Here is a 27,008-nt window from a genome sequence, read left to right on the forward strand (position 1 = left end):
GGCGCGGGCGGGAGCCGCAGGTGCCGGGCTCCCCCCGGGAGCTGCCCGCGCTGTACTTCTCGGGCGGCCGGGAGCAGCTGGCGGCGCGGGCGGAGGCGCTGCCCGCCGTCCCGCGGGAGGAGTTCACCCTGGAGCTCTGGGTGAAGGCGGAGGGCGGACAGAGCAACCCGGCCATCATCGCAGGTAAACCCCGGCAGGGAGGGATGGGGGACCCGGCAATCCCGCGACCCCCCCCCCCCCCCTTCCTCCTCCAGCCTCCCCACGCGGGGCTCCCTGCCTTCCCCGCTCCGGCAGGTGACACCCCGCGCCCACACCCGTGTCCTCAGCACCGCGGGCGTAGAATATTCCTCCTTCCCTTGAGACCAAACCCTAAACCATCCCCTCCCCTCTGTTCCCACCCGCCCCGTCCTCCCAGCCCGCCCCCCCCCCCCCCCCCGCCCCGCCGTCCCAGCTCCCATCTAGTTTCTCCCTCTCGCCTCGACTGGAGTTGGAAGGTCCCTTTGGGTGACACGCTCACCCTGGTCCCCCCTCCATTCCCCCGGTGTCCCCTCCCGGGGCTGCGGGCACGCCGGGGCTGTGCGGGGCTCTGGCGGGTCCCCGGGGCGGTGGCCGCACGGTGGCAGCCGCGCCGCACGCACGGACCGGCCCGGCCCCTCCGGGCGGCGGCCCCGAGGGCTCCGCGGGGCGGGGGGCGGCCCCAGGGGCTCGTTGTACCGGGGATTGCCCCCTCGCCCCCACAAGCTAAGGAGCAGGCAAGTGATGAGCGAGTCCTGCGAGGGGCGCCTGAGGGAGCTGCGGGTGTTCAGCCTGGAGAGAACGAGGCTCGGGGGGGACCTTATCGCTCTCTACAACTACCTGACGGGAGGTCGTAGCGCTTGTAGCGGTCTCTTCTCCCCAATAACAAGCTATGGGACAAGAGGAAATTACCTCAAGTTGTGCCAGGGGACGTTTAGGTTGGATATTAGGAAAAATTGCTTCACTTAAAGGGTTGTCAGGCACTGGAACAAGCTGCCCAGGGAAGTGGTGGAATTGCCATCCCCGGAAGTGTTCAAAAAATGTATAGATGTGGTGCTTAGGGACTTGGTTTAGTTGCAGGCTTGGCAGTGCTGGGCTGACTGTTGGACTTGCTCTTAAAGGCCTTTTCCAACCTAAACGATCCTACGGGGGGCCTGAGGAGACAGACTGGCACACAGGCACGGAGTGGCTCCTGCACTGGTGCTTTGTGCAGCCGTGCCAGGACGGGTGTTTGTGGCTGGGTACAGGCGCGGCAGGGCAGTGCAGGGATGCTGGGAAGGGCTGAGAACAGATGGGAGCGCCAAGATGTACCGGTCCCACGGGATGTCTGGGGTCCCGTGTTTCTGTGCTGTGTTTCTGTGCTGCCCCAGCCAAGCTGGCCGGTTGGGGAATCCCCCTCTCTATGCTAACTCTACCTTTGCTTGTGATCACTGCACTGAACCTCGCTCTGCTTTGCCTGGCCCCTTTCACATTTATCTCTCCAATATTAGGGTGATAATGGCACCTGTGCTGCAGAAGAGGTAGGAGGGGTGGGCTGGAGGCTGGTGGCAGAGGGTAAAAGCTGCTGTGGACAAGGAAATGACCGAACTACCTAGCGTGCACATCACTGCCTGCCTTCCCACCTGGGTCCCTGCTGCCTCCCTGCCAGCAGGCAGCAGCTTGGGATGCAGAGACTGCACTTCCCAGCCATCTCATCAGCAGCACAGCTGTTTGCATCTGGAGGTCTGGCCTGCAGGTGTTGGTTTTTACATTTCCAATTTTTTACGATTATTATTTTTTATTCTTTCTTTTTTTTTTTTTTAATTTCCTTGTGGAGGGTGGGACAGTCGTTAGCGCTGAAAGCACCACCCGTGAGCCCTGGCATTCACTTGGGTAATATCCCCCGGCTTCCTCGCTCCAGGGTTTGAGTCAGCCCCAGGCACCTCCGGCTGCCTGAGTCACTGTCCGCTTCCCACCGTCTCCCTGCAGCTGGGACCGGGTGCGGTGGCCAAGAGGGACAGGCCAGTGCTGCTGGCATTTCGTGTGAGCAGGTGATGCAAGCAGCTGCCAGCCCTTCGGCAGGTTTGAGTCTGCTTCTGATCTGCTGCTCCTGCTCCGTCGAGACAGAGGGGACCGAGTGTGGGGTGGTCCAAAGCTGTGGAGGAGCTGGAGATGCTCCAGGTGTCTGTGTGTGAGGGAAGGCAGGAGGAAAGCAGGGCAGAGCTGAGCATATCTCAGCATCAGTGCCTGGGAAGCGAGGCTAGGCTGAGCAGCTCTGACCATTGAAAGTAAGCTGTCCTGTCATCTGGTGTGGCTGCTGCTTCGACTGAAGGCTCAGGGTTGCCGTTTTTTTTCCAGCAGATGCCACATTTTGCCTCAGGGCCACCCTGGATGGGGCTGTTCATCCCTCTTAACCCCTCCTGCGTGGGGGGATTTCTGCTGGGGTATGACACCAGCACCCTGCCACAGACACTGTCAGGGAAGGACGGTGGTCCTTCTTCCACGTCCTTCTCATTTTGGGCAGCAGAAGATAGTCCTTTCATGTGATGCCATTTCTTTTCCCACTTTTTTTGTCTTCCCTCCATTCACACCTGCTCTGCTTCTGGTGAACCCCAAAGGATTCCCCTTTGTGCCAGGCTGATGTTTGTCTTTTGCTTCTGGTCTGTGTCAGACCCTCCAGAGCTTTAGCAGACAATTTTCCTCATTATCTGTCTCAAAGCATGTCTGAAAGCTGTTCCTTGTGCTGCAAGTCTCCTGGCCTCAGTGGGAGAAGCTGCTTGGAGTGTGGTCCTTACAAAGCAGCATACTTGATCTCTTTGGAGGCTTTTTCTCCATGGGACACATTCCCTCACAGATATCCTTCTCTTCAACTTTTTTTGTGCTGTTGCAAACAACTCTTGTTTCAAATCCCAAAGTCATCGCCCTAAGGCACTGGTGAACAGCACAAACCAGGTTAGAACAGCACAAACCTTTCCCATCTGAGAGTTAGGAGGCAGGGGCTGCATTTACAGGGGCTGAGGAAGTACCTCACACCTCTTCTACAAACAGCTCTTTCCCTTCCTGGTGGTTTGCCCCAGGACAAAATACCAAGCTCCTTGGCAAATTCTGGGGTCTTGAAACTGCTCCCCTGATGATTTCTCATGGAAGCCCTCAGGGGATGTCAGAACCTGCTGCTGGACCTTTTTGCTTTGCCATTCTGCTGTGGCTCCGAGCTGTGGGATGTGCTGCTCTGCCTCATGCTCCTTTTACTGCCACTGCAGTGGAGATGCCATCCCCAGCCATGTCTAGGAAGCACCAGCTGCTACTTTACTGTTGTAGAGCTGACTTTGGCCTTACTTACATCACTTGGATGAAGTCCCTTTGAGGACTTCGATGGAGTCCTCATACTTTGTTTTAGGTTCACTGAAATTTCTTTTGGCCGGTGTTGAAATCACCAGGCACTGCCAGGTGTGGCTTGGCTCCAGCACTGGTTTGGGAGGATGATACCTCACACTCACCCCAGAGGCTGTTCCCACCGACACTGTTTGTCCTGTATTTTTTAGTGTTTTATCAAATTTGAGGCATTCTGAATCATTTCAAGGTGAAATGCGTGAGTTTTCCTAAGAGAAGAGGTACCAAGCCCTGTTTCCCCAACCCCAGCGAGGACCAAAAGTTGGCTTTCGAGCCTGCAGGCCTCGGCACCTTTCGACCAGCACCCAGCCCAGAATTACTCTCCTTCTTGCTCCTGCAAGGCTCCTCTGCTTGCCTCCCGCCTTTTGGCTTCTCCCTGTCTCAGCTTCCCCTGGTCTTTCTGCTCCCCTTTCACAATCCACAGGAAAACAAGAGTTGGCCAAAGCCCATCCGCCCACGGAGGCTTTGTGCGTGGCTGCCTTTGTAGTGAGCAGTGGCAGGGATCCGTGCCCGGGGTGGTTACGACCGTGGGATGCTTTAGAGGCCACCACCCATCTCGCCCTCAGTGAAAGTGATGGATGGAGGGAGGGGTGCAGCTTCCTGGGGTGCAACGGGGCTTGACGTGACCTTTGCCGGCCACATTTATGAGGGCTGGCAGGGGAGACGTGGGGTCATGGTAACCTGGCTTCAGTCACATCACCTGGATGAGAGCCAGGAGCTCCTGCTCCTCCTGGAGCTCCTGCTCCTCTACACCTCTGCCTCTCTCTGCTGGCTTCTTTGTAATCCTGGCAGCAGGTACAGTTTCCCCACGGTGTCTTGTTGAGCATCCTCTGGGAAAGGTGAGACAGCAGGGCAGGACAGGAGTGCTTTGTTTTGGCCCACGATGCCCTGATGCCACAGAGATGGGCAGGCAGTGCCTGCAGTGGGAATGGTGAGGGACAGGAGAACCCAGGTAGCAAGGAAAAGCAGGATGGAGAATAAGAAATGCCACAGCAGGAGTATAAAAAGGGTCTCTGGGCATGGAAGCAGGATTCACCAGCATGGGGACACTGTTTGTTGGAGTGATGAATGGGAGAGCAGGGGGCTCCCAGAAGATGCTGCTGGTGGGGCTCAAAGAGTGACTTCAAGCTCATCCATCTTAGCCAGTGATGTTTATGAACATCCTGGCTCTGGTGGTTTAGGAACCCAGAGGCATTTATTTCAAGCAATGAGTGGTCCATTTCCCCTTGCCAGTATTTAAGTGTCTTATGGCCACCAATCCCCAAGGGCACTCAGTGCCTGCAAGCCTCCAGTTCTTGGCTGAGGTTCCTCAGCAGCCTGAGTTTGGGGGAAAGTCAGCACAACTTCAGGTCTTGCCCAGCCTAAAACAGGTTCGCAACACACCTGGGCACACAGTGAGAGGCTGAGCCTGAAGCTATTTCTGGGGATGGATTTATGCTCAGGTGACCTCAGGGACTGAGGAGTGTACCTGCCAGGCAGTGCATCCCCTTCGGACCCTCTCCCGCCTGCGCTGGATGCATGACTGGGAGGGAAACTGGAGCGTAAAGGAGAGCTGTAAATCTGCCTGGAGGCTGTTGGGGAAGCAGTCCCTGGAGGAGGCTGTTTTGCTTTGGGTTGCTGTGCTCTAATTCTTAAAAGCTTTGGCCCGCAGATAAAAAGCTTAGCCTCTAATCCCATCCTGCCAGAGCACTCCTACAGAGAGCAGCTCAGAAACACCTCGCTCTTCGGCCTCTCCTCCCATCCATGCTCTTCCTCCCCTCTCCATCCCGACTCTCTGGCTCTGCCATCCCTCCTGGCTACTCCACCTACTCACCCAAATGATTTTGAATGGGGGCTGTGGTGTCCCCCTGATGCAGCACCCACTGCCCAGCCTCTTCCCACCTTCATTTACCCACCACCAAGGACCCAGTTTGTGCTCCGGGGAGGAGTGGTGATGCTCTCGGGTCCTCACCAGCTCTCCTCTCTCTCCACCCCTATCCCCGACTCACTACAGGCGTCTTCGACAACTGCTCGCACACGGCCAGCGACAGGGGCTGGGCACTGGGCATCCGTGCCCTGCAGCTCGGTGGGAAGAAGGACGCCCGCTTCTTCTTCTCCCTCCGCACGGACCGGGCGGCCACCGCCACCGAGGTGACCTCCTACCACCGCTACCGCCCCGAGGCGTGGACACACCTGGCCACCAGCTATGACGGGCGCTGGATGGCCCTCTACGTGGACGGGGTGCGGGTCGGCCGTGCCGGCGGGCAGGAGGGACCCCTGCACAGCGCCTTCATGTCCTCCTGCCGCACGCTGCTGCTGGGGGGGGACGCCTGGGGCACCGCACACACTTTCCGGGGACACCTGGCCGGGCTGGCCCTGTGGCGTGGTGCCCTGCCCCAATCCCACCTCCAGCGTCCCTTCCTAGAGGAAGTGGCCGAGGGGGTGGCAGGGCTGGCTCTGGCCGCGGGCTTCGCCACCCCGGAGGAACGCTGGGTGCCCTTTCGGGAGGGCGCCTTCCCCCAGCAGTGGGTGCTGCTGTCCCCACCACCTCCCGTCCTGCGGCCACTGGGCCCCCCCGGGTGCGGGCAGACTGCCTGCGACAACGTGGAGCTGGTCTCCCACTACAACCGGCACTGGCCGCTGCGGAGCTGGAAGGTGGTGCGGTACCGGGTGGTGAACCTGGCGGAGGACGACGGCGGGCGGCCGACGGTCAGCTGGGAGCAGATCAGGCGGCAACACCGGGCGCTGAGCGAGGCTTTCCGGCCCTACAACATCTCCTGGCAGCTCAGCTTGCTGGAGGTGCACAACTCCTCCCTGCGCCGCCGCGCCGTCCTCCTGGGCTGCGAGCCCAGCAAGGTGGGCAACGAGCGCTGCGACCCCGAGTGCGAGCACCCCCTCACCGGCTACGATGGCGGGGACTGCCGGCGGCCCGGCCGCTGCTTCTCCTGGAAGCGCCGCGACGGCGTCTGCCACATGGAGTGCAACAACGTGTTGGACGACTTCGATGACGGCGACTGCTGCGACCCCTGGGCCACCGACGTGGCCAGGACCTGCTTCGACCCTGACTCGCCCCATCGGTAGGTGTGGGGCTTATGGGGGGTGGTGGGTCAAGGGATGGGGTGAACCCTCCCCCCAACACCCGCTCTGCACCTGGGTATCGCTTCCAATCAGTGGCTTCCCGGTGTGGGAAGGCGGAGGGGTGTTTTCCTGTGGGATAGGTGTGCTTGTCATCAAAGGAAGCAAATCCTACAATGTGACATAGCACCCCCTCTGTAAAGCCCTGTCGTTAAGTCTTTCCCCCTGCCCTAAAATGAGTGTGGGGTCATGGGGAAAACCCCTGCAAAGAGATTCCCAGTGCAGGGCTGCCAGCCTCTGGCTACATACCAGAGGGATTGTGGGCATCCTCAGGGTGAGCAGAGTGGCCCTGAGCAAAGGATACTGCTTACCCTGATCCCACACACAGGATGCAGCAGGGGGATTGCTGCCCCTTCCCCAACTTCCCTGGATATGCCTAAAGCCTGATTTCTTAATTGGTATTCAAAATACCTTTGCCTGAGTGCTGGAGAGGGGAGAAGGAGGTCGTGGTGTAGATGTGAGGTGCTGTGTGTGGGTGTACATGAACCTTTTCAAATCCTGCCCCGGGGAGTGATGCCCATAGGGAGATTCCCTTGGTCGGAGTAGGAAGTAGTGGCTTTACTCTGTGCTGCAGGTGCAAAATACTTTGTAAAATCCACATGGAACAAAACCCATGGAGCATCAACACATGGTGCTAGGGGACCCTTGCTCTCCTCAGGGCCCTTTGGAGGCAGCAGCTGGGGCGGGATGGAGAAGGGTACCCCCACCCCCCATGCTGGGGGACCCCGGGGTGTTGGGGACAGTGTCCTCGGTGCAGTCGGTGACCTGCCCTCCTCACCAGAGCCTGTGAAGTGCCGACGGCCCCACTGATGGCTTCCAGCACTCGGGGCTCTGCCAGGTGTACTTTCTGGCCGGAGACAGGGAAGGAAAAAAAAAGTCATGGCTTTTTCTTTTTTGTTTTGTTTTGTTTTTGTTTTTGTTTTTGTTTTTGTTTTTTAAGCCGTTTCTGTCTCGCTGTCAGAGAAAATTGCTCATTCCCTGCTGCCGGCTCCCAGTGCCGGGTGGAGGTGCCCACCGGAGCGGGAGCGGTGTGGTGTAGATGGCAGCATCCATGGAGAAATGCTGCAAGGGAGGGTTTTAGGGACACATTGCTCCTTTGATCTTTCTCCTTCAGTTTTTTTCCCTGTGCTGTGTGAGCAGGTAGGCTGTGGCCATAAATCCTTTTTTTCCAAACCTGCTTCTTCGCTCTGCTTCCTCCCAGGAGGGACATGGAGGGAGGAGGGGAGCAGGTGTCTCTGTTTGGGTGGTGGTGATAGAGAGGAGCAGGGCTTCCCCTCCTCCCTTCCTGAGCCTTTTTCACCCATCCTTCAGTTGTCTGAGAAAATATAGGAGGAGGATGGGGATCCTTTCTTCCAATGCATCCCAGCCACAGAGGGAGGCATCACACTGTGTCTCTGCCTGAGTAACACCCCCAGAAGATGTTTTCTCACCTCTGGAATTCTCTGTGGTGACAGCCACCATTGCCGCTCTGTGCCTGCCTGTCCTCTTGTTTCCCATGCTGTGAGCCAGCACAGAGCTGCTTTCCTGAGCATGGAGGAGATGAACAGCCCTCCTGGCTGCACAACAACTCTCCCCTCATGGTGGCCATCAGCACCCAACACCACTTGGCCTTGGCTCTGGCAGGGCCAAGGCTCAGTCCTTGCCCTCCGTGTGCGTTTAGAGAAATGTTTTCATCCTCAGACAAGAAGGGCTCCACCTTAAATTAAAAAAGGCCAAATTTTTGCTGGTATGAATCAGGGCTTCCATTTGTCAGGATTTTCCCCTGAAAGTTGGGAAAGAAAACAAAACAAAACAAAACAAAAACCTTGCTTCTGTGGGAAAGGAATGGGAAAATGGGAACACTAGGGAAATAACAAATCTTTTGCAATTTTCTTTCCGCAGACCTCATTGGTCTGCTCAGAAGACAAGATTGATTGTTTGTAGGCTAAGCTCTGAAAAACGAAATCTGAAGTGCCTGGCATTTGAGAAATGTGGGGGCATGAGTAGAATCCTGTTGCCACTGAGCTCTTCTGAGCTGCCTTGGGCCGGCTTCTTCAGAGATCACAGAATTAAAGGAGTCGTGGAGCGGTTTGGGTGGGAAGGGACCCTAAAGACCATCTTTTTCCACCCCTCCCACCATGGGCAGAGACACCTCCCACTAGACCAGGTTGCTCAAAGCACGGTCCAAACTGGTGATGCTGGTGGACACCCACCCTCCCTGGGCTCAGCTCTGCTGAGGGTACTCTTCTTATTCTTCCTGGGGAAGAATACACATGTTTGTGGGAAAACCACTGGGAAACTGGGTTTGGGAAAAACCAAGCTGAGACTGAGCACGGCCAGGCAGGTGGTGTTCCCCCAGAGCTGGAGGATGAATCCCAAGATACAGGAGCAGGAGACCTCAGCCTGAGGGGTTTTGTTCAGGCAGAGCTCCTGCCGAGCGAGTGCAAGGTATTATACTTAAATGAACATTTATGAGGAGCGGGGCAGCTGGCGAAGTTGCAGAAGGATTTTTAGGGTGGAAGCCAAAACGGGAGGAATAATGCGAAATAAAATTTAACAAACTGCGGAAAGGCGGCACAATGGGAGCCAGGTGCTTTGATGGGAACAACAGCTCTGGGTCTGTAACTGGAGGAGAGCAAGCAAGCGAGCGAGCTGGCTGCTGCTCCCCGAGACGCCTCTGCTTTTTCATCCCTGTGCCAGAGCCCGGGAGGGAGCTGAGACTTTGGGAGAGCTGGGGGAGAGGGAACCCCCGCTGCGGACGGTGCTCTCTGCATCTCCTTTCAGATCAAGGTGGCAAGGCAAAAATCTCAGGATCTTTTTTCATGAATTAAATCATGTCCGCTTTATTTCGTTTCAAGGCTCTCACAAAGAGTGGTTTGGATTCGAGTGTTTCTTAGTATGGCCAAAAATAATCAAAATGAGAAAGTCAGAGCGAGACACCGGGCAATTTCTTGCCAGCACTGTAGACAGATTGAGTCCATTTTTGTGAAGGGGCTCAGTACCTTGTCTTGACTTGAACGACCTTAAGCACTCATGCAAAAGCTTTTACCATCCTAACACATCCCTCATTTCAAATCCCCTTCCCCTGGGCTGCAGCTTAGAGGGAGGCAAACCAGAGGGAAAAGCCTGAGGAACAGTGGTTGGCTCCAGTGCTTTTTAACCATTGGAAATCTCAGAATATTTCCAAGGCCACATCTGGTGCTGCCATATACCCTCACCCATGCTTAGCAAGGGAAATAAATGAGTTTTGGAAAGAAGATTATTATTATTATTATTATTATTATTATTATTATTATTAAAAGGGTATGTAGTGACAGGGCAAGGGGAAACGGCTTTAAGCTGAAGGAGGGCAGGTTTAGATTAACTATTAAGAAGAAATCCTTCCTTGTTAGGGTGGTGAGGCCCTGGCACATGTTGTCTAGAGAATCTCTGACTGCCCCATCCCTGGAAGTGTTCAAGGCCAGGCTGGATGGGGCTTTGAGTAGTGGAAGGTGTCCCTGCCCATGGCACAGGAGTGGAACAAGACGAATTTTAAGGTCCTTTCCAAACCAAACCATTCTAAGATTCCATAAAAACTCTGGTGGGGACGCAGCCAACTGTAGCTGAGGCAGGAGCTGCCCCCAGCTCTGGGGTAGGGGATGATGCTGAAATGATGGCAGTGGCCATTCAGGCATCTTGTCGGGTCTTTCCTGCACCCCCTCTGGTAGCACATGGGCCAAGACAAGCCCTGCTGTGCTCTGAGCCAGCTGGGCCATCACCCACGTGCAAAACCCATCAGTGAGACTGTGCACTTGTGGCTGGAGGGAGACTTGAGCAAGAACTCTGGTGAAGAGCTGTGTGTAGACATCCCTGCAAGGCACCCCAACAGGATCCATGGGAAGCAAGTCAGGGATTTATCATTCACCCTGACCCACCACACGAGGAACGAGGGGACAGGCAACATCAGGAGAGCTGCCGACTGTTATCCTTCACCCAGTCTCATCCTGATTTAAAGCATATTCCAGGAGTTTCTGGCGGTGTAAAGTGAGGGCCTGAAGTAGAATTTGCCTTGATTTTCTGCAGACTGCCATCTTCTTACACAGCCTGAGTGCTGCTGTAATTTTCTTGGAAGGAAGGCAGCAACAGCTCATTAACAGCAATTAACACTCAGCAAGGGTCCCCCTCGGGCAGTTAGTCAATGAGAGTCTGGTGTGTGACATAGTTAATGTGAAAAGAAAAACCAGAGGGGAGCCTGGAGAGCAGAGTGGCTAAGGGCTGAGCTGCTGGGCCTTTCATCTCGCTGCCCAAAGTAATGGCAGAAATAACCAAAGTGACAAAAGGAGGTGAAAAATGACGAGGTGTCTCCAGTCTTGGTGGCCTCCGCTGGGATGACCACAGCTGTGATGTTAAAGTGTACCTGATTAACAGGACACTTGATGGGTTTTAATGCAAGCTTAGCTGGCCTCCAGTCCTAAGGGAAGGGTGCTTAATTGGGTTAAGGCTGCTTGGGAACCTCCTGCTGTTTAAGCCTTGTCTTCAAAAGCTGATCCAGATTAACCTCACTAAATATCTCTGGTGGACAACCCCTGAAGATGAAAGAATCACTCCCAGCTATTCCCTGGCACTTGAGCAGCCCGTTGTCAGGAGATGTTCAGCTGAAAGTGGATGGAACTGAGGGCATAAACGGTGTCAAATTGAGAGCAGGTGGGGCAACGATGGCATTTATGGGGCCACAGCTGACCTGCTCAGACCTTAATCCCAACCAGATGGTAAAACAACATTCAAATTAGCTGCTCACTTCCCTTTCTTCTTCCCTTGCTACAGGAAACCTTTCTCACTGTGAAAGAGGGGCTGGTATGTGTAATGTTATTTTAAAATTACAAGATTTGGGTACAACCTGAGGTCACTAACAATTTGCAGAGCATAGATTCAACTGGAGGTGGCAGGTGGCTGCTGCTTGTGGTGGTCGGTCACTTGAAGGATGGATGAAGAGGGTGTTTTCAGTGATTTTCACTGCCTGTCAAGTGTGGAGTGGAAGAGACTATGATGTTACCATGAGGAAAGCAGGGCTGGGAGGTCCCCTGCTCAGGACCTGAGCTCTGGCTACCTTCGAGCGCCCTCTGGCACTTCTTGGAGTTCTGTTGGCCTCTACCCAAATATTGTCCTGGTGTTCCCAAAGAACCAAGCCTCAAGTGCTGGACTCAGGGCTTGAGGAGACGGGTGCTTTGGGAACACCAAAGGTGGCAGTGATGGGTTCAGTGGCTTCTGAGCTTGTTGCTTCTCCTCTCTAGCAGATCTGCTGGGACTGGGGGGATGCAGAAATAAATAGGACATTTTGCTGGAGCCTGATGGTTTGTTGGTGGATGCTTTAAAATTTCGTGAGAGTGAATTTGGGCTCATTGGAAAACTTATTCTTTCCTTGTAGGAAAGTCCTCACTCTCTGAGCTTTCCCGTGGATAAATGATTTCAAAACTTGTCACAGACAGGGGGGAATGTCCTTGGTGGACATTATATCGGATAGGAAGGATGTCCATCAAGCTGCTTGCTCATGATGGGACTTAGAGGCTACATCCATGTGAATGTGCCTCGGGGTGGCTCAGCCAGTGACACGAGCCCGGCAGTGGGATTTTGCTCCCAAGAGGGAGGATTTGGAATGGTGAGACACTGCATTGCTATGGCAGAGGAGGTGGTGATGGGGGCTCCAACATGAAGATTCAGTCTAAGAGCACACATGGCAAGATCAAAGTCTGACCCAGCCCCTCCCTCAGGCCAGCAAGATTGTGGGAGTGACGTCTTTCCAGGAGTAAAGAACTAAGCATTAAGGTGCTGCTGTCCAAGGGGCCATATCAGGTCTTGGGAACACTGTTCAGAAGCAGAGGGCTCCATTTCACACTGGCTTCTGGTGGGAACTGGGCTCTGTTAGCCCAGGGAGCAGAGCAGTGGGGCTGGAAGAGGAGCACAGGAGTGTAGAGGTGTCCAGGTCCAAGGGGTTCCTCCCAGTCTTTGGCTTCAGCTCTAACCAAAGCAGCTTGTTCATGTGCCCAAATCTTCTTCCCTGCTTTTTTTGGGGGTGCTAAAAGTAGGAGATAAAGTCACAGTAACACACTCCCTTTCTTGCCAAGGTAGAAGGCTCAGGGGTTAATTTCCAACAAGCCTCTGCTGGAGGATGAGTCTTGCTCAGTCCCCCAAGCCTTCCTGTGAGCATGGAGCTGCCTGGCAGAGTGTTCCTGGAGGAACCTGCCAGGTCCCCCCAGGGGTGACCACATCTCCACGGGAGAGGGAGAACACGATCCGCGTGTGAGCGAGGGCACAGGACCCCTGCCCAGTGGCTGTAGGCAGCCTGGGTGCTTTCGGGGAAAACAGCTGTCCCAGATGTGAGCTATTGTTCTAGCAAACACCACTGACTCGGGGGCTTACTTGAGGGGGGCCAATTGTATTGGGATGGCAATTGTGAAGGAACAGCGTGTGTCTGATGGCTGGGAGGGGTCACTCTTTGTCAGCCCTCCCCAGGACTCCTCCTCATCCCACTGTACCCACCCTGTGGGTGGAGGACGCTGGCTGAGCCCCTGGCCAGGCTGGCAAGACCACAGGAACAGAAATGGCAGGAGCTCAGCAGCCACCCTGGCCGGGATGTCTGGTGGGACAGCGTTGGCCAGGCGCTGGTGGGGTCTCTGGTATGATTAAATCCATGTTGGGTTGGCAGGCTGAGCTGTGGCCACTGGAGTCCTTAAGTGAACATACTGCTTTTTGTTTTCCTTGGCCTAGACACCACTGTTATTTAGGAAATCAAGTTGCCCCTTTGCAGAGGGTGATGGGGCAAGAGGGAATGAGTCCAGCATCACCCCAACCCGCCGGGACGGTGTGAGACAGAGGACTTGTTTTGGAGGTTTTTAGGAAGGATGAGGGTGCTGAATCTTTGTGACTGTTGCCTCCCAAGGGCTGTGCTGGGGACCAGAGGCAGCCTTGGATTTTCTTCGTTTGTTTTGTTTGCCGTCAGTGTATGATCGTTACGTTACAGAATTTCCCCAATAAATTATCTTGTGTCCTTTTTATATCTGTGAGGGAGGCATTTTTAGAATGCTGGCTTGTGCTCTCTGGCTGGGACACCCAATTGCCTGGATCTAAAAATAAGTTGCAGGCTTGGGACTTGGTTTTACCCTTAAAACAATAAATATATATAAATATAAAACAAGGATGAGATATTTAGCTTTAATAGATTTTTTTTTTTCCTGCATCTCAGTTTCTTTTACTGACAAATATAAAGACTGCAAGTTTTGCCCTTCAGTGAGCAGTTTAGGGTGAATGTAGCAAAGTTTTGGATCCTTTGGGAAGACTGAACATTGCCATCATGGTGAAGAGTGCCTGAGGAGGGGGTTATTGACCACAGGGCTGTGTGATTCCACTTGCAGAGGAAATAGGAGCTGTTGGCTCAATTCCCTGTGAGCATCATCCCTGCTCAGCAAATTTATCCACTGCTGGCAGCCCTGTTAAAGGGTCTTTCTTCTCCCCCTGCTATGGGAGACGGGTGGGAGAGGAGGAAGCCCCCAGTGAAGAGCTGGACACTTGCTTTCCATTGAACAGCAGTGGGATGTGGGAGCTTAACTTTCCTGAGCTCCTCGGAAAGCCCTGCACAGCGGAGATCACATGTTCTAAGATGTCTGCAAACTCCTGCTTGTGCTGTGGGCAAGGGAAACTGAGGCACACAAGTCTTGGATGTCTTTCCCCCAGTTGTGCAGCAGTGAGGTGCTGCCACTGATGTTGCCATGGGGCCTCCTGCCTCCTAGTCCCTGGGTGGGGATGGGAGGCATTTAGTGAAGAAGGATGAAGCCTCTCTGTCCTGGCTAAATGCAAGGCAAAAAAATTACACTGCTTCCCTTTGTCTGGAGTGCTTTGCTGAGCCTCCTGGCCCTGAGAGTTTGCTCAGCCCCGAGAAGCCCGTGCAGTGCTGTGGGAGACCAGGAGCATTGCACCCACTGGTGTTATCCCCTCCACCTCCCTCAGCAGGTTGTGAACTGCACTGTAAAAATTGGCAGTGAAATCTGGGCTCCTGGGGAACCCTGACTTGTGTTCAGAGACCTTAAGACCTCCCTAAACCTGGAATGTTGCTTTATATTTTTGTTTCAGGCAAAAAGTAAGAGAAAACTGATTTACAGGTCTGTTCTTGTGGGTTAGGTGGGACAGGGCTGATCTGTGTGCAGCCTAAGACGGGCAAAAAGTGCTGTAAAACTTGGTCCTGGCCTGAGATTTTTTTTTTTATATTTTGCTGTGAAACAAACAATCCAGGCAGAAAGGGAACCATACCTGGCTTTGTTTAGCTTGGAACCTGCTCTAGAATAACTTGCCACTGTTGAGTTCTGCCTCCCAAAACCGCAAGGGGCTGCAAACATATTTCTCCATTTCCCCTGGCGGTTCTCACTCGCCCTCTCTCACACATGTTCTGTGTAACGCCAGCCAGCATCAACATTGTCAAAAAAAGGCGAGTGCTTACCCCGGGCTGTGGACAGTGAGCCTTTCTGGAGTGTTTTGGTGGGTACTGGAGCTGGGATTTCGCCTGTGCTGGGCTTCAGAGGGCAACACTGGGCTCCCCTCCCTCCCCGAGCTGCTGCTTCACTGCCTTTCTGCCTGGCAGGATTCTTTTCCATCTCCTAAATGGTTCCAAACTGGATTTTTAACTCTTTCTTTTGAAATCTTTTGACTAACTCCCCACAAATACTGCTCTTTCCCTGTTTTCACTGATGATGTCTTAGAGAAGTTGTGGATGTCCCATCCTTGGAAGTTTTTAGGCCAGGTTGAACAGTGCTTGGAGCAACCTGGGCTAGTGGAATGTGTCCTGCCCATGGCAGGGGGGTTGGAACGAGATGATCTTTAAGGTCTCTTCCAACCCAAACCAATCCATTATACTTGGGCATGGAAGTGGCAGACCCATTACTGGGGTGGAAGCAGATGGTAACCTGCAATATTTTTCTCCTTTGCTTCTCCTCCTCATTGGTGGAATAAGCAACAGGCTGTGACTCAGAATTCTCTAATTCCTGCTATGTTGGGTTTTTGAAGGGGAAGGTAAGAGAGAGCAGGAGGACTGACATCCCTTTGAAATTTGGGAGTTTTCAAGTCTTTGGTTTTTTTTTTTTCTTTTCTTTTGTCTTATTCTGTGCCCATGACAGTCACTCAGCTTTGCTGCCCTGCACACACATGGCTTTGAATCTCCTCTTTGCAGTGGCTGAACCCACCATTTGTTTTCAAACGGGTAAAAATCTTGGGGCATCTGTGCCCCTGCAGGTTCATGAGAAAGGCAGACAGGAGAGGAGGGGTGGGAAAAGTGGGGAATAGCTCAGCTTTGCGCTGAGCCTTGGTAGGCCTTGGAGAGCTGGTGGGGGTGATAACCCTGAATACCTTCCCTAGTTGGGGCAGGGGGGCTTCAGTCAGGAATAAATATCAGGGCTTAGTCTATCCGTTGCTTCCAGGATTACTGCTTAGTAATTAGTACATTCCTTTGGAGTTCAGTCCTATTGATGTTTTTGGTATGTGTTAACCCCAGACAATCCAAGACTTTTGGATTGTAGGATCCAAAAGGCTTCCCCGTAGGATCATCTGCTGGGAGCAGCCCGCAGGTTGAGTTTAAACCCAGGAGCCCTGAGGCACACGTGTCCTTTCAGCTCCCCTGTGAGCAACAGGGCTTGCATCACCCATGAGAGACGGTCCACGTGTGCCACGCTGGGAGCATCTGGCTCTGCATCACCCCCCTTCCCCCCCGATGTCTAATGAAAGACATCCCCGCGCCCTGATGGGGCTCAGATGGGCCGCGTGTGTCGGGATGATCTCAGCTGTGGGGAAACGGTGGAGCCTTCTCTCCAAGGAGGAGAGCGGCCGTGATTCACTCGGACAGAAATAGAAAAGCCGGACAAGCAAATGGAAACTCCTTATTGACCAGGTCCCGGCAGTTTAAATGGGTTTTTACTACCTATTCCAGTATTCATTTGAAAATCACACACATTTACTCGTGCGCGCTCCAATCGGATGGTTTTTAAGCCATTAAGGCCCATTGGGTCAATAACCACCATTTTCAAAAATCTATTAAACTCCCATTTCCGTGGAAATAGACCTTTTACAATTGATCATGGCTACCGACTCCCATTAAAGTAAACCCCAAATGCTATCAACTCCCCCAAGATGTAGAGCACTAAAAGACAGTTTGCCAGGACAGATTTATCCCAGGGGAAAGCTGATGGCCCATTATGCTTAAGCAGCATGAGGATTGTCACATAAGGCAGGAAGTTTATGGGACTTGCATGGATTTGTCCTCCCTGAGGGGGGTGAAAAGGAAGGTTCCTGGGTAGAATCACCACTGCTATCACAAGCTCAAAGCCAGGCTCCTGCAGGAGCCTTTTGGGAAACATTTGGCTTATTTTGTATTAAATTTCAAGTGTGCACAGGCTTTGGTTGTTTGGCAGAACCAAATGATGCTTTAGGGGTGAAAGGCTGTAAAAAATGTTGAATTTGTGGGTCTATTCTTGGTGGCACAGGGTTTCCTTTGTTGTGTAGGTCTCCATAGCAGAGGTGTTCCAGCCCTCTCATCATCTCTGTGGCCTCTTCTAGACTTGCTCCAACAGGTCCAGGTTTTTCTTATTCTGGCAGCCCCAGAGCTGGAGGCGGGGTCTCATGAGACTGGAGTAGAGGGGAAAAATCCAATTCCTTGTCCTGCTGGTCACACATCTTTCCATGCATGTCCCAGTCCTAAAACTGAAGCAGAGAGAGGCTGTGTGCCCCTGCTGAGCACTGGAGGTGGAAGGTTACAGCTCTGGCAGGTCCACCCCAGGAGGTGCCCCAAAGGGCTGGGAGCCATCAGTGCGGCTGTTGTCCCCTCTGAGAGCAGACTCCAGTTTTCAGGACACGCACCAAGGATGGGAGAAGAGCAGTGCAGAAGAAAGGGGTCCCAGCCCCGGCTCCCACATCTTGGCTTGGCAGAGCAGCACCCAGGGAACTCTGCAGTCCAGCTGTCCTCCCTGATTAGGGCTCTGCTGTTCCCATCCCTGCCAGACAGCAGCAGCTCTCCGGACGTGGGCAGGCTGCCGGCGTCAGCCCAGAGCTGCCGTGCCCCCGCGCAGGAGGGGTCAGGTGGTCCCTGCCGAGCTAGAGGCCACACTACCCTTGTTTGTCTCCCTTCATGCCTCCTTCAATCAGCCTCACCTCAGCCCTCTGCTCCCTCCCACAGCCCTGCATTTCTCTGCTGTGTGTGTCTGATCCCAAACCAGCACTCCTCTTCCTGCTGCCCTCGCCTCTCCAAGCCCTTCCTGCTGCGGGGCCAGGTCTAGGTGCCTCCTCCATAAGGCCACTGTGAAAAGATGCCCCTTCCCCTCCAGCAACGTGGTGATGTTGGATGGTATTTGTGATGGGAGTGGAGGAGGCACTGTGGGGAATTAGTCCCCTCCTCCTTAAGGGAATTTAACTTGAGGTGGGTGGAGAGGAACAAGTGGGTTCTTGTTCCTTAGGGAGAGGGTAGACAACTGTCCCTAGAACAAGTGTTGAGGGACTTTATCTTGGGATAGTAGTGTAATGGGTTCTGTGTTAGGCACCAGAACCACTTGACCATTTGGGGTCATTGGTGGTCGGCCTTGGTGCTTCCTGCAGTGCAGGATTGGCTCCTCCAGGAGCTCGGGAGAGACTGTAGGTCTGCTGAATACCCACAGACATCAGAATTTTTTTTTTTTTTTTTGAAACTGAAATGCAAGTGGTCAAGTGTTTCTGCTGGTGCCTGGGTCCAAATGAGTGTTTCTCAAAAACCTTACCTCCTCCTAAGGTGTCCTAGGGCTGGTGGTACCTCAGTTGTAGCCAGGAAGCCTACCCAGGCACATGGAGACGTGCTGGGATTCCCAGCAGAGCCATCCCAGGAGGCCTTCAGACAGACTGTGGTGCCCACCACATGCATGGCAGCCAGTAGCTGAGTGAGACAGTGAGCCAGCCGTGTCCTCAGGGTGCAAACATCCCAAAACCAGTGTTTTTCCATGATCCAATCATCTGATGCACATGTGCACCCCACTGGTGTGGGTGTCCCGAGGGTGCCCACCGTGCTGTGAGGGCACAGCTGGGGGTAAACCTCTCTTGAGGCTTATTCTCATGGATTCAATACAAGTGGGGGACTGTCCTCAGTTCAACCCCAAAAACATGGGTACCAGTGTGCCACACGGAACCAACCTTAAAATATGCAACCAGCCTTAAAACTGGTCCCTGCCCCCTTGCCCTGCACGTAAGCTGTCAACAGAGCTGTAACAAGATCCAGAGAGGAAAGCAGCATGTGGCAGAAAAGCAAACAGTCTCTGAGCAGGCTGATGGGGAGGAATTAATGTGGCTTTCCTAAAGTCAGGTGCCCTGTCGTAGATCCAGAGGCAAAGGCAAGTCCTTGATGCCCAGCTGTGGCTTTGCTCTATGTTTAGGAGAACCTTGAATGTAAAGAAGCCAGCTGTGGTGATTGTGGAAGTCCTATCAAATGCCTCTGGGTCATGACCAGGGGGGTCAGCTGCAAGGGGGATCTTACAGTAGGAATCTGCTATTGACCTCCAAACCAACATGATAAGGCCAGCAAAGCAATATTTGAGTCATTTAAGCTCTGTGTCAACAGAGCCTGGTTCTTGAGGGGTCACTTCAACTACCCAGGCATTTGTTGGAAGAATGATGTAGCAGCTCACAGGTCACCCGTGAAGTTCCTGGAATGTGTAGAGGAGTGCTTCCTCGTACGAGTGTTGGATTTGCCAACCAGGAATGAGGCACTGCAGGACTTGCTACTCACAAGCCAAGCAAGGCTGGTTTATATCTTGGCCAGTGGTAGCCTCGATTTGGGATCTTGCTGAGATGCTGGTGGTTGGTTCTAAGACAAATATTTCGGATTTTAGAAGAGTGAATTTCAGCCTGCTCAGACCTCAGTTGTGAGGGATTTGCTGCCATGGAGGATAAAGGAGCTAGAGAGTGCTGGGAATTTTTCAAGAACGCTCTCCTGGAAGGCCAAAGCCAGGTCTTCCCATTTAAAGGTAAGGGAATCAAGCAGAGAAAGAGATACCCTTAGCTTAATGTGAGCTTCTGAGTCTGCTCAAAGCCAAAAGAGAAGCAAATCAGAGATGGAAAAGTGGACAAATACCCATTGAGAACTGCAAGGGCATTGCCAAGGTGTGCAGAGATGCATTTAGAAAAGGAAAAGCTCAGCTTGAATTGAAACTGGCCACAGATATAAAAAACTAGAAGAAAGGGTAAAATTTTTTGCAATAACAATCAACCATTGGAATAATCTCCCCGGGGTAGTGGTGGATTCCCTGACAATGAACAGTTCTAAGATTCAGCTGGACAGGCTGCTGGTCTCTCTTGTCTAGGCTGCTTTTGCCAAAAAAGGTTGGACCAGATGATCCTTTAGTCCATTTCAACCCGGTACTCTGATTCTATGATTCCCAGGAGAAAGGCCAGCAAGTGCAGCACACCTTTGCCTGCTTTCCCACTGGCAGAATTTGGGATCTCTCAGTGCAGGTGGCTGGTTAAAAATTTGGCATCCTTGGCAGAGTTATTCAGAGCTTGCTCAGAGAGGGCATTGCATGTCCTTCACTGACTTTCAGGTGATCACATCTGCATCAGTCCCTTTGTTTAAGCATTTCCTTTTTTTTTTTTTTTTTTTTTTTTTTGAAAGACGAGGCAGGAAGGTGAAAGTAATAACATGGAGACCTTTATACCTGCAAGTCTGCAGAAATTTTCATATGGATTTAAAGTCTGTCAGAGAGAGAACAACCAGATCAGCCTGTCTTCTTGAGATCTTTGTTCACCCCTTTAGACATCACTGCATGTACCATATCAGCTGTTCTCCAGTCATGTCCTGAGGTCAGCCCTTCTGGATCTGAGGTAGCATTTCCCCTGCCAATGTATTACATCCACTGAATTTTGTTTAGCTACGAGGGTTTCTATTTCTGCACTCTTCCCTCTTGCTGTTTGCCCCCTGTTCTGTATCCCTACGTCCCACACCTTCAGAGTTGGGACTTGCCACCTCCCCAGAGGTTCATCTTCCCTCCCACCCAGTCCAGATGGCACTTCAGCCTCCATCCAGCTGCTGCCACCTTTTTATTTCCTTTCCTTTATCTTGAGCTCTGCTCCTCTACCGTGTGTTTAATCTTGGATAAAGGTGAAGACCATACTGTAACTGTCCAGGGATGCATCTTAATTATGCTGAGCTTCAGCTTCACCTTCCCTGCTCAGCAGATTTGATTCTTCCTTCTTTTGCCCTTTTTATTTCTGAAAAGGTCTTTTTTTTTCTTTGTTTTCACTGGAGTCAGCTTGATTTCAGGGAATTCCCATTTCACCCCATCCTCTCTGTCATTTCAGATGCAGCAGTATCTGCTGATTAGTCCTGGTTCTCAATTCTTCATTCAAGACCTGCGTTCATCCCTCAATTTAAGTTGATCTGAATCAACTCATTATTAGTTCAGGCCAAGTTTTCTTTCTCTCATCTGCCCCTCTGTAATTTCTACAACGCTTACCAAAACCAGGTCTAAAATAGCACTGCCTTTGGCTGATTCACTGATGATTTAGTGAATAACTTTTCAGCCAACACTTCCAGGAATATCTGGGCCATGCCATTGTTAGCAGCACTTATTCTTCAGCCTATCTCAGGGCAAAATGCCCTGCAGGCTCTCTGGTCTGACACTAGTGTTATTGTCTTTCTTTCCCAAATCTGACCTCAAGAAGTTGCATACTACCCTCTGCTGTAACTGGGAGCTTGCCTGCTGTGTGATCCACAGCCTTCTTGCTCCCTTTCCCCAGTAAATCTATATGGAAGGGTCACAGGCTTGAACAACAGTGTGTCTTTTTGATCCCATCTGCAGCTTTGCCAGGGCAGCTCTCTGACCCTGCAGCACCTGCTACTGCTTTGGTCCCCAGGCCAGGTCCTGCTCACACATGGAGACTGAGGATTAACTCTGAAATCCAACTGGAGTTGCTCCTGCATAAGGAAACCTCCTGATCCCGAGGGACCCTGTTTTGCCTTGTTGCCCTCTTTGACACCTTGATAGTCAGTCACTCATGCAAAGTTTAAACGGTGCTGCCAGTGAGGGCTGCTTCCTAGGCTGCTGTTCTCCTCATGCTGTCCGTGCCTCAGAGGTGGGTTTTTCCAGGCATGCCCAAGAGCTGTGATGTCCTCATCCCCTGTGGACTCAAATGCTCTTTGGCCAGAGTCCAACACACAGTGAGGCTGATGAAAGACTCCTGAGCACTACAGAGGGTATTATTCCAGCAGTGTTGTGCTTCCTGTGATCCCAGGGGAATGTCTGGCTGTTTCTCAGCCTTCCCTTCACATCTTGCATGTGTTTTGTATCTGGCTGCGTTACCAAAGCCTGTCCAGATGAGAGTCATTTGGATGTTGCTGCCTTGTCAAGTTGTCATGATGCTGGCAACGATGTTTGTGGCGTACCAGCATAGTGCTGGACTGGAGTCAGAGCTCCTAGACCGTGGTCATGGGGATGCAAGGAGTCTTAGTAAGTGCAGGACTTAAAAATACAGCATTCCCCAGGCTGAATTAACACCAGAAATTCCAGGGCAGGTAAACCTGGCGTGTGAGGCAGCTTCAGTTACAAAGGACCACCATCAGCCTAGCCTGGAGGCAGCCCAAGTAACCCATCTGGGCTTGTGTGCTGTGCCAGGGTGGTGCTGTGTTTATGTTGTGGTGGTGGGCTCTGTCTGCCTGTGCCAGGGGAGAAGGGAGGAAAGGCTGAGACGGGATGGGAACAGGGATGAGGGTTAACAAATTCTAGCAAGGAAGATTCACTTATGCAGGAATCATAAGCCCAGGACTGGAGGATTATCTCTTTAGACTCCCCTGCTAAAGAGCCACCATGGAGAGGAGCCCTTTGGTGGCATGAATTGGAAGATAATCACTACGGCTCCCCATCTGGAGGAGCATCTCCCTTCGTGGAGGATATGCAGAATTTAGTGTCTGCTCTCCAGAAATGTTCATGCCACTTGAACCAGCCACCTGTCTTCATGAATTGAGCTGTGGCTCTTGGGCTTGTGTCTGCTGCCTCAGAGGTTGCTGTGTTTTGCATTAACCCTTTGCAGCCTCGGAGAAATGTGTCGTCTGCATGCTGAAAGTGTTATTGGCTGACTGGTGCTCATTTCTGGGAAGTCTGAGGGATTCCTCATTTGTCAAGCAGAGGTTTGGGGGAAAAGGGAGCCTCTCTGCTTGCGGGGAGTAGGAAGAGGAATTTCCTTGCGGTGGTTGAAGGACATGAAAGCAGAGCCAGGAATCCCCTGTGACTTCATTAGGCTGTATGGTTAGCTGGAGTTGGCTGGCTCTCAAGTATTTTCCAGTTGTCCATGGAGGGCACTTGGACAGCTTCCACCCAACCCCACTCCCACATCCCCTCTGAAATGTCTACAGGGAAAAGACTCCTATTTTTGAGTCGCAGTGGAATTCCTGTGGCATTACACACTGCATCCTTTGCAGTACCCAGAGAATTCAGTTTAATTTATAGTAATGCACAGGATACATGCTGGCCTTTTCAATTGGAGGTGCCATCTTTTGCTTCTTGGTGGTCATGGCTCCTTTGTGGCCCTGAGGCTTCCTGGTATGATGTGGCTGTCACTAAAAAATGCCACTCTTGCTCCTCATTTCCCACCTTAAACCATGTCAGGCTTGTGTTACAGCTTGATTTTACATTCTGCTGCCCCACAGATCAGCAGATCCTCTCTTCTTGCCCACCTCTGCACCAACAGTGGTCCTATTGTTGCTGCCAGAAATTCCTACTGGAAAAGCAGCAACAGCTCTGCCTCCCCAGGGTATGTCAAGCCTTCTCCTTTGGCCAGGCCAGCCCAGAGCCTGACTTACAGTCATGACTGGGAAGATGTTGCTATGCCCCTTATAGGTTAGGATAAAATTGTCCAAGGAAAAGCATGAGAAAAGGATGTGAGGGTTCTCTAGGGAGGTCTGGCATCGTGGATGAGAGCGATGTTTTTACTGCTCAGAAAGGAAGTTTTGGGTCTTTAGACTTCAATAAGGTAAGATCTAGTGCAGTATAAGTTTACCATGCAAAGCTGGAGTCATTTGATGACTTTCCCCTTTGATATGATGGGGTGGCATGGAGAAGATGGAGCAGGACTCCGAGAAGACAGAAGACAGGAAGCAATGGGCACAACTGGGAATGTGAGAAATTTGGATTAGGAATTTTTTTTAACTTGAGGATGGTTAAATACTAGAATAAGTTGCCCAGGGAGGTTGGGAAACCTCTGTCGTTGTAGCTGGACCTGACCTTGAACAACCAGATCTAATTAGACCTGTTTTGAGATCCTCTCCACCTGCCAATTAAGTCTGATTCCACTATTCTATTGTGACACAGTCACTGAAGCTGCTAGACTTCATCTTCCTTTCCTTTTTCTGACAGCAAGAAGAGTCCCACGCTGACAGCTGTCCCACACAAGTAAAGCAGGATGCAGTGTGGTGCTGAAACCTGCCTTAGAGTCAGGTCATTGACTAGTGTCATTCATCTGGCAAACCTGATGTCCCTATTCCATCTCTCTTCTATCCTCTGCCCTATTCTTTGGGGTTTGTTTGGGTTTTACTCCTCAGCTGGTGTCCTTCTCTCCTTCCTTGTGCTTCCATGTTGTCTTGCAGTGCCCACCCTGCTGTAAATGCCATCTAATTTGGAATACTCTGGTCTTGTAGGCGTTGGAAAGCTATTTGGGGAGCAGAGGAGAGGGCTGTCACTTAGGCTGTTTGTGGAGACCAAAGGCTGCTCTGCCTTCTCCCCAGGGAAAATCACAGAAGCGCTGGACAAGAGGAGAGCTTAACCTTTGGCAGTAAGCAAAAGGCTCAGACGCCAGTTGGGTGCTCCTTGTCTAACCTAAGGATGCCAGTGGGAAATGTGAATTGAGAGGAATTGGAGTTGCCCATTCTAGAGTTGTTTTGGTCTCGCTCGTGTCTTTGGGGATGTCGGCGGGATATCGGTGCTTTCCGTGCCATAGTGGGTGAAACTGGGGTCCCTTCCTCTCCTCTCCTCTTCCAACTCATCTGAGCATCTCAGTGCTGGAGCTGCTCCCCCTAACCCTGACACATCTCTCAACCATCCAAATCTCTCAATGGAGGAAGCTACAGTTATTTATAATTAAGGCTTGACAAAAAATGCTGCTAATGTCAAGGGACCGGCAGGCGACAGCCAGAAAAACATCATGTCTCCAGAAGAGGGGCAGCAGGAATATCCCTCTGAATAGGGCTGACGTCGGCTCCTGGAATTTGGACAGCCTGGAAGGGTTTGGGGCTATTTTTCCGAGATATCATAGGTCAGGAATTGATGTTATTTTTAAGTCTGTGTCCCCCGAGCAGCTCTGATGAGTGAAGGAGACTTTCTCTCCCCCTCCCTGCTCCTTGTGCTCTATTTCTACGAAATTTTTGCTTCTCTTTCTCCCAAGTCATGCCACAAATATGTCCTTCAGGTTTGTTTATTCCTCTCCCTATCTATTCCTCCCAGCCTGCTCCCGTCTTGGTTGGGTTGGAGGGATGGCGTCAGCGTGGCTCGTGTCTGGGATGCTCAGGCGAGACATCACAGGCAAGAGATCATGTTCTCCTAATTTGTCCTTTCCGGTTGGGAGAGTTTTCTCTCCGCAAGCTGATGTGGCTGGGGAAAGTGTTCTGGGAATGCTGCTTTGTGGTGGGAGATCTCAGGGCCTGTTGAAGACAAGCTGGTCATCTCATCTTGCCACATAGTCCAGCCAAGATTCTTCTGAAGTAACTGAAGCTTCAGAGCTGATGGGAAGGTGGGTGAGATGCCTCCAACTCGGGATGGTCTTTTGGGGCTGACTGGTAGGGGAGAGGCAGTCAGCAGATCCTGATTATCTGACATCTCCCAAGTCAGCAATGGCTTCTGAAAGTCTCTGCTATTTCAGGTCCAGGGAAGAGGCCCTTGGGTTTATCCAACTCTGTTCCACATGCCATCCTGCTCTAGTTTATTTCTGGAATCCTCTGTTTTTTCAACTTTTCCTCCTTCTCTTCAATTTGCTGTAGCAACCTCTCTCTCTCTCTAAACAGGCCTGTTGGTGTAATAACTTGACTCGGGATCTTGCCATTTCAAACAGCGTATTTGCACATTTCATTGGTTTTCTTTCTCAAGTCACATCTCAGATGAGAACACACCTTTTCCCCCTTAGCCCATGCTCAGGTTTTTGTCCCTCTTTCCTTCCTTGCCCTAATGGACACCACTTCTACAGAAGCTGCTTGTTCAAATAGAGTTGCTGTGCCTTCATGGCGAGTCCAGTGTGAAGTACTGACCACACTCCCTTCATAATCTCTCCATGCAGCTCAAAGATGCCAATTGCTCCTGGAAGCATGGGAATAAGTGAAATGCTTTCCACCACCTTAATGTTGCTGTTGGCCTTATGCTGCAGGTTTAGTCATTCTTATGACATATTTCCACAATGGTGCATTTCCATCATCATTCCACAGTGATGTATTTGAAGCCTTTCCATGAGTTGTTTTTTTTCCCCTGTCTAGAATCTCTTAAATTGATGGCTTCACAAACCTTGGGGCAGGGTCTTCAGGTTCTGAAGACAGAAACAAGTTGTAGAAATAGAGGGACAACGTCTGCTACCTGTCCTAATCCTGTCTGAGCCTGTGAGGTTAGTGGCAGTGATGAAAATGTAGTACTTGATTTATAGAATATAAAATCATAGAATGTCCTGAGATGGAAGGGACACACAAGGATCATTGAAGTCCATTTAAAAGAGTACCTGGCATTTGCAGCACAGCCCAAGGCCCTATAATTCCACTGCTATTATTGTTGGAATTATTATTGTTGTTATTAGGTTAGAGTCTCATTGTTTTTCATAGCTGAGGACATGAACTCCCTGAAGACTAACTCTGGGACTGTTGGTGTACTGGTGAATGTGATACAGACTTTTCATCTGCGCAGGAACAGCCACACAGAGGGAAGAATGAATTTCCTGGTGGCTGCAATTAGCAAACTTATTCACAATTGCATGACTGCCTCCCACCCAAACCCCTCACTGGCAGAACTTGCTCCCTACAGAGCAGAATTAGTAAGTGCCATGGAATATCCTGTTGAAATGCTGAATTTTGCCGCACTTTACCAAACACTACTCGTTTGGGAGAGTTGAGGATGGGGTCTCCAGGTCTGCTGCACCCTTTGTAGGATATCTGTGGGTGGCTCCTGCTTTTCCTCTTTGCTCTGTTGGAGTCTGTGCTGACTGTCTCCTCTCCCTTGTCCTTGCAGGGCGTACATGAGCGTGAAGGAGCTGAAGGAGGCACTGCAGCTCAACAGCACCCACTTCCTCAACGTTTACTTCGCCAGCTCCGTCAGGGAAGAGTTGGCTGGTGCTGCCACTTGGCCATGGGATAAAGAGGCCCTTAGTCACCTGGGTAAGTAAGTTGTCCCACTCATGGGGTCTCAGGATTGTTGGTTTTCCTCTTTCTCTCTTGACTTGACAAAGAGGTGTGTGTGTGATGTGGCTCAACATTGAGGATGCTTGATAAGAAGGTCGTAATAAGAGGGTCTGAGTGTACCAATAGCTGCTGCTGTAAGGAA

At 51.9% G+C, this 27,008-nt stretch overlaps 1 protein-coding gene across 1 annotated transcript in view; it reads left to right on the top strand.

Annotated features, from left to right (window-relative positions):
- Positions 1-27,008, top strand: part of PAPPA2 (pappalysin 2) — an 88,770-nt gene that overhangs the window by 783 nt on the left and 60,979 nt on the right. The window contains exons 2-4 of the mRNA XM_027658350.1: positions 21-183; positions 5,378-6,440; positions 26,697-26,842. Coding sequence (XP_027514151.1) covers positions 21-183; positions 5,378-6,440; positions 26,697-26,842 — 1,372 coding nt within the window. The remainder of the gene's footprint in view (positions 1-20; positions 184-5,377; positions 6,441-26,696; positions 26,843-27,008) is intronic.

The sequence above is a fragment of the Corapipo altera genome, unplaced genomic scaffold, assembly GCF_003945725.1.
Source record: "Corapipo altera isolate COAL_440 unplaced genomic scaffold, ASM394572v1 79, whole genome shotgun sequence".
Lineage (NCBI taxonomy): Eukaryota > Metazoa > Chordata > Aves > Passeriformes > Pipridae > Corapipo > Corapipo altera.